A 12982-nucleotide genomic window follows, 5' to 3' on the forward strand; every position below is an offset into this window, starting at 1 on the left:
GTAGTTGTTGGTGGATTGTTCTATAAATGTAAACTATGTTAGTTGGTGGTGATGTTCCACTCTTCTATATCTTTTCTAAATTTTCTACCTAGTACTCTTATTACCAAATACTGACATTATAGTGTTGAACTCCCCAACTGTAATTGTAGAGATATCTGTTTCTACTTTCAGCTCTGGCAGTTTTTGTTACATGTATTTGAAGGTACATTGTTTGATGTATACATATTTAGAATTACTACATAGTCTTGCTGAATTGAACCTTTTATTATTAAGTAACAACCTTCTTTTTCTAGTATTTTCTTTGCTCTTAAGTCTGTGTGTCCGATGTAAACATAACCACTCTACTTTTTTTGTTGTTGTTTCTTCCTAGCATGGTATTTCTTTTTCCGTTGTCTTTCAACTTTACTATGTTGTTGTATTTGACATAAGTTTCTTATAGACAACATATAGTTGAGTTATGTGTCTGCCCCACTAGAGTCTGCTGTTTTAATTTGTATATTTAGATCATTGCATTTTAAATAATTAGCAATAGAGGTCCCTGGGTGACTCAGTCCCTTAAGCATCTGGCTCTTAATCTTAATTTAGGTCATGATCTTGCATTTCCTGAGATTGAGCCCCCAGTCATCAGGCTCTGCACTGATAGCACGCAGCTTATTGGGATTCTCTCTCTCCCTTCCTCTCTCTGTACCTTCCTGTGCACGTTCTCTCTCTTTCTCAAAATAAATAAACTTAAAAAAAATTATTGATATGTAGCATTTAATTGTGCCATTTTAAATAATTGTTTTCTGTTTGTTTCCCATATGTACTTTGTTTATCTTTTCTTGGTTTCCTGTGGGTTACTTAAATATTTTTTAGGATTCTACCTTGTTTTATTTGTGCTATTTTTGAGTATATATTGTCTTCTATAATTTTCTTAATGTTTGCTCTAGAATCACAGTATACATAGTTAGTGTAGTCAACTGATAAAGGTATTTTATCACTTTAAGTGCATTATCGATGCCTTCCACTTGTGTGCCTCACACTCCCCACTTTTATTAAAATATGTATTTTTTTTTCTTCTACCTGCACAGAGTATCACACAGATGTTATGATTTTTGCTTCGGCCATCAGCTATGACTTAAGAAGCTCATGTGGAGAAACATAATCCATTATGTTTACCCCTGATTTTACTCATTGCTTGTTCTTTCCTTTTTGATGTTCTGGTTCTTCTGTTACCATTTCCTTTCTGTTTAGAGAACTTCCATTACCCATTTTTTAAGGGCAGTTCTGTTAGCAACAAAGTCTCTTGGTTTTTCTTTTATAACATCTTTATTTCCCCTTGATTTCTGAAGGGTGGTTTTGCTGGGCACGGAATTTGTGGCTTGACCGTTCTTTCTTTCAGCACTTGAAAATGTGCCACTTCCTCTGACTACCATGGTTTCAGAAAAGAAACCCATTGTTCCGATAGGTAATGTGTCCTTTCTCTTTGATGTTTTTGAGATTTTTTTTTCTGTCTTTAGTTTTCAGTCTATGATATGTCTTGGTGTGGATTTCTTTGGGTTTATTCTACTAGAAGTTTGCTCACCTTCTTGAATTTGTAGGTTTATGTCATTTACCAAATTTGAGACATTTTCATCATTGTCTCTTAGAATACTTTTAAGCCTATGTTGTTTCTCTTTTCTTCTTGACTCTGATGATATGAATTTTAGAGGTTTTGTCTCTTAAGCTCTGTTAATAGTTTTCCCACAGTTTATTTTCCTTTAATTGTTCAGATGGAAGAAATCTCAAATTACTAATTTTTTTGTTTTTTTTATTTTTCTTGCCCTTTCAGTGAGTTTTGTTATTTTTTATTACATTTTTAAGTTCAGTAATTTCATTTTGGTCATTTTTTAAAAATTAGAACTTCTTTGGGCTTTTTATTTTTTCATTTGTTTCAACAGAATTTGTAATTACTTCTTGAAGCAGCTTTATGATAGCTGCTCTAAAATCTCTGTCAGATAATTTCAGCATCTAAATCATCTCTGTTGATCTCTGATGGTAGTCTTTTCTGCCTTAGTTTGTGATAATCCTGGTCTTTGGTGTGACCAGTGATTTTTCAGTTGTACTCTGGTTGTCTTGAATGTTATGTTTGGAGACTCTTGAAGCTTTTATTATTAAAAAAAATTTTTTTTGATGTTATTTTTTGGGAGAAGGAGACAGAACAAGGGAGCAAGGGAGGGGCAGAGAGACAGAGACAGAGACAGAGAGAGGAAGGGAGGGAGAGAGACAGAATCCTAAGCAGGCTCCAGGCTCTGAACTGTCAGCACACAGCCTAATGAGGGGCTTGAACTCACTGACTGCCAGATCATGACCCGAGCCGAAGCTGTTCGCTTAACCAGATGAGTCACCCAGGTGCCCTTTGTACCTTTTAAAATCAAATGTCAATTTTAATAGGCAGTTGCCCAGTTTAGGTTTAGCATATGGGTTCTGTTAGCCCTTCCAGGCTCAGCTGACACCCTCAGTGTGGGCACACTAGGCCCATTGCTGCTGGTCCCTGGAGGGGTGGGATGTGTTGGCTCTCTTGGGCTCTGGTAGAGAGATTGCCATGAGCACTTTGGATTACCACCGCCACTGAGTGTGAGTTTCTCATGTAATATTTGTTGCATTTCTCCTTTTTGGCTTCACTGGCCAGAGGAATCAGAATTTTTTTGCTGCCCTTACCCAGCTGTCTAGCACCCATTGTGGCATGTATGGGAGATAAAAATGGGAGGATTACTGTTTTATCACATTTTAAGTATAATGCTGAGAGATTACTATGTTAACTCCTGTCTCTTGTATTCATGGGGACACTTATCTTCCATATTGATCCAAATTCTGGTACTGTTATATTTATTAAACAGTGTTTTGTTTTGTTTTTTTTGATGGTAGCCCATATAATTATATTTCTGTTCTTTGTCATATCACTGACATTGTAGTTTCATCTTAGAAATTAATTTTAAGTGTATGTCCATATGAGTATATCATTCTCCTTGTAAGAAATGTTAAAAATTCCTATTAAGACTAGAATGTTTTTTGACCATTACCTTTAATTCCATGTTCCCTCCATGTAAGTAAACACACTTGTAAATTGGGTGTGTATTTGTGTAGATATTTTTCTAGACTTTGATATGTAAAAATTACACCAGTAGAAATGTTATGGTATTACTTTTCATGTGTGTTTTTAAAATGTTTTTTAATAAAACATTTTATCATTGCATATTTTCTAATTGTTTTCATTCAGTTTTTCTTATATATTTTTCTATTTTAACACACATGTATCTATCCCTTTTTTCTTAAACTATACCATAGATTTCTCTAAAATGAATATTAGCCATTTACCCATGTTTTTGCTGCTATAAACAGCAGTGTAATGAGTATCTATTTGAATGCTTCCTTAAAATTTTTTTAAATGTTTATTTATTTTTGAGAGACAGAGAGAGACAGCATGAGTGGGGGAAGGGCAGAGAGAGAGAGGGAGACACAGAACATGAAGCAGGCTCCAGGCTCTGAGCCATCAGCACAGAGCCTGATGCGGGGCTCGAACTCACGAGCCTCGAGATCATGACCTGAGCCAAAGTCGGATGCTCAACCGACTGAGCCACCCAGATGCCCCTAATGCTTTTTTTTTTTTTCAACTTGTTTTATTTTTTATTTTTTTAAATTTACATCCAAATTAGTTAGCTTATAGTGCAACAATGATTTCAGGAGTGGATTCCTTAGTGCCCCTTACCCATTTAGCCCATCCCCCCTCCCACAACCCCTCTAGTAACCCTCAGTTTGTTCTCCATATTTATGAGTCTCTTCTGTTTTGTCCCCCTCCCTGTTTTTATATTATTTTCATTTCCCTTCCCTTATGTTCATCTGTTTTGTGTCTTAAAGTCCTTATATGAGTGAAGTTATATGATTTTTGTCTTTCTCTGACTAATTTCACTTAGCATAATACCCTCCAGTTCCATCCACATAGTGCAAATGGCAAGATTTCATTCTTTTTGATTGCTGAGTAATACTTCATTGTATATATCATACCACATCTTCTTTATCCATTCATCCATCGATGGACATTTGGGCTCTTTCCATACTTTGGCTATTGTTGATAATGCTGCTATAATCATTGGGGTGCATGTGTCCCTTTGAAACAGCACACCTGTATCCTGTGGATAAATGCCTAGTAGTGCAATTGCTGGGTCATAGGGTAGTTCTATTTTTAGTTTTTTGAGGACCCTCCATACTGTTTTCCAGAGTGGCTGCACCCCTTGCATTCCCATGAATGCTTCTTTAGCAGATAGGGCTGAATCCAGGAAATAGCATTGCTGGGTCATAGGGGATATGGATGTTTAAAATTTTAAAAGATGTCCTCCCAGATAGCCGTACCAATTTATATTCTTACCAGCCACATATGCCAAGTATTCATTTCTTATCACCATCACCAACTCTGGATATATTAAAAAATTTTTTTTTGTCAACCTGGATAAAAACATGCTGTCTCATCTTTTTCCTGATTACTGGTGAGATATAGTGTCTTTTCATGTTTTTGACTCTTTGGACATTGTTGGTGAATACTATGCATTTTACTTATACTGATACACTGTGATACATTAATTAAAATAGATTAGTAATGTTTTGGGAAGCACCAAAATGGCAGCATCACTGTACATGTTTTATTTTGAGGATTCGTTGATTTCTGAATTTTTAACCATTTGCTGATAAGGAACCCCAACAACTAGAAAGTTCCTTGTTTACGCTGCACTGTATTTATATATTGGGCTTTCCATTTTTTACATAGTTGCCGTGATTGTGGCATGGCACTCCTGGCAGGCATGATTGTTTTCCAGGATTCAGTATGTTGATCCAGCTGCCTGGTTTGTTTGCCATCTTATGATAAGCTTCATTTCTTTCCTGGCAAGATATGGAATATGCAAACTAATGTTTGTTCCACTCTGTGAAAACTATGGAAGCTAAAGCAAGCATCGTTTAGGTAGATGTTGGAATACCAAAATGCTCAGTAAGGTGAAACTTTAAAAAAACTTTTTATAAATGTTTATTTTTGAGAGAGACACAGAGGCAGGGAGAGAGACAGAGCATGAGTGGGAGAAGGACAGAGGGAGAGGGAGACACAGAAACCCAAGCAGGCTCCAGGCTCCGAGCTGTCACTACAGAGCCCGACCCAGGGCTTGAACGCACGAACCGTGAGATCATGACCTGAGCTGAAGTTAAACACTTAACCAACTGAGCCGTCCAGGCACCCCTTTAAAGTGAAACTTTCAAGATCTTAGATATTCTGGGCAAAATTACTGTGGCTGGATGAAGATAAGAGTGTTTTGTTTTAAAGGAACATATTTCTCAGCCACTAAATACCCTGGGAAAAATCCACAAACTTGAATCCAATTATCCTGTAATTGTGAATGTTCTTAAAAGGAAGAAGTAAAAGCGGTAGTTAAATCTTGGTGAATTTTCTCTCATCTGGTAGTTGGGTAGCTTTTAGTTCCATGGTATTGATAATCATATCTGAGTAATTAATGTTTAACCAATGCCTTCCTTTTTCTCTCTATAGTGTAGTTCTAATCTCTTGCTTTGCATGGATGTTCTAAAAGAGAGAAAGTTTAAAATCAAGAAATGAAGGCTGCGTAAGTGGAAATGCCAGTTAGGAGTTTCCTAATGTTCTTTTCACATTTTCATTTGTGTATTTTCTTCATAGGTCTCCTTAAACTTCTTTTGTCTTCTTTATATTTCAGTATTAGAATTTTAAGTCCGTTTGTGAGGCATTAAAACTGAAGAGACAACAGAAGTTGATTTGACATTTTTAAGTAAATACTACTGATTTTAGAAGATGTGAAATTAATATTTAAAATTTTTTTCCCTTCAGTTCATCCAGAGCAGCTTCCTCCGAGGCCATGGATTACATTAAAAGAACGAGACCAAATTCTGCCATCAGGTAATTTTTCTTATTCTTCCTTGTAATAAAGCCTTCCAATTGAGTAAATAAATAAATAAGTAAATCAGGCCTTCCAAGTGACATCTTCACACAGGGTATTGGATGACTTAAAAAAAAAATGAATTTTCCTCTGAAATTTTAAACTGCTTCAATACTTTATCTTTCTTGAGTGGGTAGAGTGGCAGCACTTGGGAGAGAATAATTTAGACTGAGTTTATACTTGCTATATTGGAAACAAAATATGATACCAGGCCAGTGGTGTAGTGATGGTAGAAGGTAAGTATTTAAGCAATTCAAGGATACGGTTTAGCATTTTTCGAACTGCAGTATTGTAGAAAATATAAATTTTTTATGTCTTTGTAGAGACCAATAATGATTTGACATCATTTATAGTGGTTCTTACTGCTTATTAGACATTTTATAATTGGGAATTCTACTTACAATAAGTTATGAATTATTATTTACCCAAATGCCTTCTTTTTAACCATAAGAGTATCTAATTTTTCATTGTATCTAATTTCATTTTTTAAATTAACAAATGAAAACTTTATTGTTTTAATACCACGGTTGAACCAATCACTGAATACCAACACTTTAATAATTTTTTAAGGCTAAACCAGGGAACTTATTGTGTACTTTTTAAGGCCTTCTGTTTGTGTTGTATGTTCTTTTTTAAAGTCAAGAGTATTTAGAAAAAATTATATGCTTTGGTATTGAGAAACATCTTCATGGTTCTGTTTGCATTTTAGTAACACTGAGAAATATCAGATCTACAGTACATTTCTGTGTCTTCCAGAGTGCCTCTTTAAAATTTTAAAATCTTTCTGTGCCTCTTTAAAAGTGCAGAGGCAGTAATTTTAAAACTACCACACTCTAGAGCCACAGTGTCAGCCTGTTCTAGGAGCCACTGTATCAGGTGGTATCACGAGAAACACTTCTATTAACAGGATACACATAGATGATCTGAGTAAAGGAAAACTTTAGGTTTTCTACAGACCCTTAACTTAAGTGGATTTATTTTGTTTAGCCTTCCTTAATGCATAATTAATTGTTCCCTTTATGATACTAAAAACACCATTTTTCTGGTTCTTCAAAGTAATCCCTTTTTGAGTATGAGTGAACATAATCTTGAAGTGAAGCTTTCCTACTACTGCATACCTACTTTTCCATTAAGAAAAAGAACAACAGAAACATGTTTTTTGTCAGTTATTGAATTTTAGAAGTAATGCATTCTTGGGTTTTCCTTACTGAAAAATGAGTATGAATTTTTCTTGGGATGTATTGTACTTTTCTGAGTAGAATCTGAGTGCTAAAATGTGCCTTTTACTTCTGGTGAGTAGGGAGATGTGCATAACAACTTCTGACAGTTAAGGGTGATTTATAGGCTCAAACTATAATGATAGTTTTGGAAGAATGAGTCCCAGATAGTTAAAAAGGTAACAGTGTACAAAATGGCCACCAGTCAGATGCCCAGGGGTCCATTGAACTAAGTTTTTCTTAATCCTTTTCTCATCATCTGAATCTTTACCAGCTTCAGTCAAGTAGTATTACTCATTAATTGAATTCCTCATCTTTTATTTAAGTGTGTCATTCTCAAGAATATGGACTTCCCATTATAATCACCTGGGATGCTTTTTAAAAATATGAATATCCAGACCCTATTATACTAACTTAATTAGTCTTGAGTAGGATCTTGGGTACGAACACTTTTCAAAGAAAACGCTGGACAAAGTGATTCTAATGGACTGCCTGGATAGAGAATTACTGATAAAAATCAGGGCTTTTCATACTAATGTATATGTGAATCATCTGGGGAATTTGTCAGCTTATAGGTTCTGACCTAGTAGGGTCTTTGTGGTACCAAAGATTCTGTGTTTTTGAGTTCCTAGGTGATGACTGATACTCTTGTTCCTCAGAACACATTTTTGAGTAGCAAGGATTTAAACTTGGTCTCCTATTAGTTTGCTCACAGTCCTTTTATATATAGTTCAAGGGCATTTTAAAATGAAAATTCAATTTCGGAAATGAACGTATGATTTGTCAAAAAGGATTCTCACAACTAAACTTTGTCCATATATTTCTGGCTTAGAGCAATATGAATAGTAAGAGGCCCCCAAAAGTATTAAATAATGGGTATTTTGTTAATAAAAATTAATGAAGTTAGAGCCTTTTAATGAACAGAACTAAAATTTACTTGTGCAGAGCTTTGCTTAAAAAATGTCAAAAAATTAGCATTCTGATTTAGAATTTGAATTTTTATTAAAATATATTTCCTAAAAATCTAAAATATGAACTATATGTCTAATTCTAGTAAAAGCTCTTTGATGTGATGGACTCCAATGAAGTTTTAGTAGGTCCAGTGTAACAGAATTTTGCCCAGGGCATCTCACAGTGCTGCCATTGGGGCAGGTTTGTGTGCCATGTGTGCTTGTGCAGGGACGCACATGACGCCTCTCTGGAAAAAGTTGCCTAATTTTCTCCCTTTTCTCTTCTGTTTTTTTCCTCCCAATTCTTAGCATCATTCACGGTTATGTGTTACAATGTGTTATGTGATAAATACGCCACCCGGCAGCTATATGGCTATTGCCCGTCCTGGGCATTAAACTGGGAATACAGGAAAAAGGGAATTATGGAAGAAATTGTTAACTGTGATGCAGATATCATTAGTCTTCAGGTAATACTATAGAAATTAACTTTTCTGGGGGCACATGGGTGGCTCAGTCGGTGAAGCGTGTGGCTCGTGATCTTGGGGTTGTGAGTTGGAGCCCCACGTTGGGTGTAGAAAAAAGAAAATAATGAAATAATAAAATAAAAAAATTTTTTCTTAAAAGATTGAAACTTAAAGGTGAACTTAATCTTATTTCTGGGAGAGAGCCTGTGTTCAAAACAAAACTCAAATTATTTTCTCTTCTCTTAAAAAAAAAAGATAATTTTTTTTTTTAACGTTTATTTATTTTTGAGACAGAGAGAGACAGAGCATGAACGGGGGAGGGGCAGAGAGAGAGGGAGACACAGAATCAGAAGCATGCGCCAGGCTCTGAGCCATCAGCCCAGAGCCCGATGCGGGGCTCTAACTCACGGACCGTGAGATCGTGACCTGAGCTGAAGTCGGACGCTTAACCGACTGAGCCACCCAGGCGCCCCAAAAAGGATAATTTTAATAAGCACACAAGACATTTCCACAGAGGAACTGTTTTGCTAAAGTCCAGTCATCCACTTAAATGCATTTACTCTTAAGCGAAAATTGCATCCATTATTCATGTTAATAGTTCATCTTATGAACACATCACTGGTATTGCTGAAAGAGAAAACTGCAGAAGGTTGTGTCTTTTTAGACACAGATTCTGATGGAATCTGTAAAAAAAAAAAAAAAAATTGTCCACTGTTCCTTAATGACAAATATTATAAACATTAAAAAATGTTGTACTGTAAATAATGCATTTTTGTCTTGTTTTAAAAACCATCTCTGAAATTTAGACTTTCCTGTTTTATAACATTTTATTATGATGAATTTAATTGAAGAAGCACCTTTCTGTTGAGATGTGTTTTATCACTTCTTTTCAACAGTCAGCTAATGAATAGCCAAGGTTTATAGGTAGTGTTTAGTAATTTTTTCTTAGCAACTTTCGAAAGAATATTAAATGTTTATGAAGTATTTAAAAATTGTAAGTGTTATAATTTCGTGGCTACTTTTCAGCGTAGCCTGAGAAGAAAGATACTACTTTTTAAATACTTGTTTTTTTTAAACTAGAATAGCTTGATAATTTATCTTTATGTTGTTTATGGTTTATGACTTCCTGGGAAATAATAAAAATCTTCAAAAGTTAAGTTTTCTTATAAACACTGAAAACTGACATAGAATTGGGGAAGGAAGCAATAGACAAAGTTGGCTTTGTTGTGGTTACTTAATTGTCCTCTTTTTATTTAGTATTTATAGTAATAATAGCCTCACATTCCTCTAAGTATAGTTTGAAAAATAAAAACGTCATAATTTTAAAAAGTAGTTTTTTATTGTAATAGTAATTCCATAGTCTAAAATCTTTATCCTAGAGAAATTGAATATTTTGAAAAAATAAATAGAATGATGGGAGAAAACACCTAATCTCATAATCCAGAAATCGTTGCTGTGTTAAAACTTATGAAGTGTTTGTTGTACACAGATATTAAATTTGCTTTCCTATTTATTTACAGATATATTTTCAAAAATAAAGTTGAGATCATGCTATTGTATTTAATGCACTTTCCATATTAATAAAATTCTTCAAAACCAATTCATTATATGAGTATACATTTATTGAGTAAGCATTTGTTCTGCTGTTGAACATTTAGGCTATTTGTAAGCTTTTATTATAAAGTCATGTTATAAGCATTATAGATAAATCATTATGTTCACATATTATTTAATTTGGAAAGATTTGTTAAAAATATTTTATGGGTCAAAGAATAAAATTGTCTAGCTTTATATAATACTGGATTAGCAGAGACCATTGGATGATTGTTATTCAGTTACCTAAAAATTCCTTAAAGTAGAGCTTTTTGTTGATAGATCTTAACCTTCTCACTTTTAAGTATCATTCCTTTCTACCACAGTTGAGAAAGATAAAATTACCTCTCTATATAAAATTTACTATTCCCTCCTGCTTAATTTATAATATGCCCCGTTTTGCCAGATTTGAGGAATTAAAATATAGTAGAATGAACTCTAAATTGGGACTAAAGAGACTTGGAACCAACTAGCTGTGTGAACAAGAGAGAATCGTGCAAGCATTTCAAGTGCTTTCAGGTTTAAAAGCTGCCATTGTCAAATGGCTCCTGCTGGCTCTAAGAGAAGATAGACAATATTTGTTATGTGAATTATGCTAACTTAGTCACATCTCACTCATAATGCTAAACATTTTTATATCTTGATTAGAGTTTTCCTCTGTCATGTCGATGACAACTTTTCTTTCACCTCAGGAAGTGGAAACAGAGCAATACTTCACTCTCTTTCTGCCAGCATTGAAGGAGCGTGGATATGATGGGTTTTTTTCTCCAAAGTCACGTGCCAAAATCATGTCTGAGCAGGAGAGAAAGCATGTGGACGGTTGTGCAATATTCTTCAAAACAGAAAAGTGAGTTAAGGAAACAAATAATAGTGTATACTGACTTTAATTATCACAATTTGAAATTGTCTTTGATTTAACCCTATAAAATGAACAAAAAGCTAGAAAGCAAGTGATGTAAAAATTAAAGCTGTTGGTAGTGTTACATTTCTTAGGCTGTGTCTTGGAAATAAGAGTCTTTATTGTATTCTTTATTTTTTATTACCAAATTACACTAAAAATTTTGAGAGTTATGCTTGAATATGGGATTATCATGTTTCTAAATATATTTTTATGAAGTAAATAGTTTTCGTTTAAATAAAAGGTAGTGTAGTGCCTTTTAAGATTTGAAATGAGTGATGTGATTTTCTTTCTGTGATTTTTGTTTTGACAGTTGGCTTTCTCAGAATCATTAGTTTTATTAACCTTTTTCAGTTAACATTTCATGTATTGAATCATTTACTAAATGTTTACTGAATATTTGCTTTGTGACAAGTGCTGTGCTAGTCAAATTAGGCACAAAGATAGACATGACATAGCTCCTAATGTCACTCAGAGCTCTAGTAGGAAAGGTAATCATATAAGAAGATAAAAATAAGATATATACAAAATAGAGGTCTGCATAGGTAGGTAAGAGAGGATGGAAGGGAGACAGCTTATTTAAGGGTTGATTGAGATAGAACAGTGGAAAGCAGTCATTATCAAACACACAGAAAACATGATTTGTGTTTTTTCAGAGCTGTTAATGTCATTGATTAAGTCAAAAGGTGAGAATGTTATGAATGTACATATTAAAATACATAAATGATCTTGTAGAAGCTTCTGGTTGTGAAGTCGTATGCATTAGATGTACGACACTGCATTCCCTGCTTGAGGGTGCAGAGCCACAATCTGTCATCTTTTGAATGCTGGCTGAGCGGCTAGATGGTTAGAGGCACATTCTTTAGTTATCATCTTAAGGAAAAGAGAAAAGCACATTTTTTGCCTCAGAAAGGCTGCTAATTTTAGAGTGGAAAATTGAAGGAATCTCCAATAGAAGACTGAAATATGTAAAGTCTGATAGAGGTTGAATCCCGTGTTTAATGATTTGGGTTTGATACATTGGATAGGGAATCATCTACTTACAGGATAAGCATATAGATGTTTGTTACTATTTTCCGGTGTTGTCCCCCTTTTAATACCAGTTATAACAAAGCCAGTTACATGTTTTTATTGATACAGGCATACTTACTAGCATATTATGTTATTTTAAGTGAGTTAAGTGAATTTGAAGATACTTGCCTACTTTTTCTCATTTGTACCTACTTTCCTGTCTTTTCTGTGAATTTTTGTTTTTTTTCTGTGAGTTTTTAATATATCTCATTTTGGCTAATCATTAGTGCAGAGGCCTGCAGTATTTGACTGAGGTGAGAATATACTAAATTCTTCTAGTTGGCTGGTGATTTTTTTTTTTTAAACAAATTATAGAATAACAATAGATATTACTTCAATAATAATGTTAGGCCTTTTACTTTATTTTCTTATTTAATTTTTTTTTAAGTGTATTTATTTTGGGTGGGGAGCGGGGTGGTTAGAAATGGAGACAGATGGAGAGAGAGAATCCCAAGCAGGATCCACGTTGCCAACTCAGAGACCGATGCTGGGCTCAGACTCAAGAACCATGAGATCATGACCTGAACTGAAATCAAGAGTCAGAGCCTTAACTAACTGAGCCACCCAGGCACCCTTCTCTTATTTACTTTTTAAAGCACCCCTCAGAACTAGGAGTAGAGCTATATCATCATTTTTATAGGTGAGAAAACCAAAGTACAGAGAGTAGCCTGGCTTGAGAATCAAAGCTTTTAACCATGGTGCTAAACTGAATCTTTACGTTGCTTGTTGAGCTTCCGGTATTACTTGTACCTCTTATACAGTTACCTTATTTAGAAAAATTGCCTTGAATTTGATGTTTGTTATCTGTGTTCATATACAC

The 12982-nt window shown here is 34.5% G+C and overlaps 1 protein-coding gene across 4 annotated transcripts in view; it reads left to right on the forward strand.

Annotated features, from left to right (window-relative positions):
- Positions 1–12982, forward strand: part of CNOT6L (CCR4-NOT transcription complex subunit 6 like) — a 124541-nt gene that overhangs the window by 76986 nt on the left and 34573 nt on the right. For all 4 annotated transcript variants that reach the window (XM_042984327.1, XM_042984328.1, XM_042984326.1 and 1 more), the window contains exons 6-8: positions 5861–5929; positions 8446–8603; positions 10886–11040. In XM_042984327.1, the coding sequence (XP_042840261.1) occupies positions 5861–5929; positions 8446–8603; positions 10886–11040 (382 nt within the window). The remainder of the gene's footprint in view (positions 1–5860; positions 5930–8445; positions 8604–10885; positions 11041–12982) is intronic.

This window comes from Panthera tigris, chromosome B1 (genome assembly GCF_018350195.1).
Source record: "Panthera tigris isolate Pti1 chromosome B1, P.tigris_Pti1_mat1.1, whole genome shotgun sequence".
Lineage (NCBI taxonomy): Eukaryota > Metazoa > Chordata > Mammalia > Carnivora > Felidae > Panthera > Panthera tigris.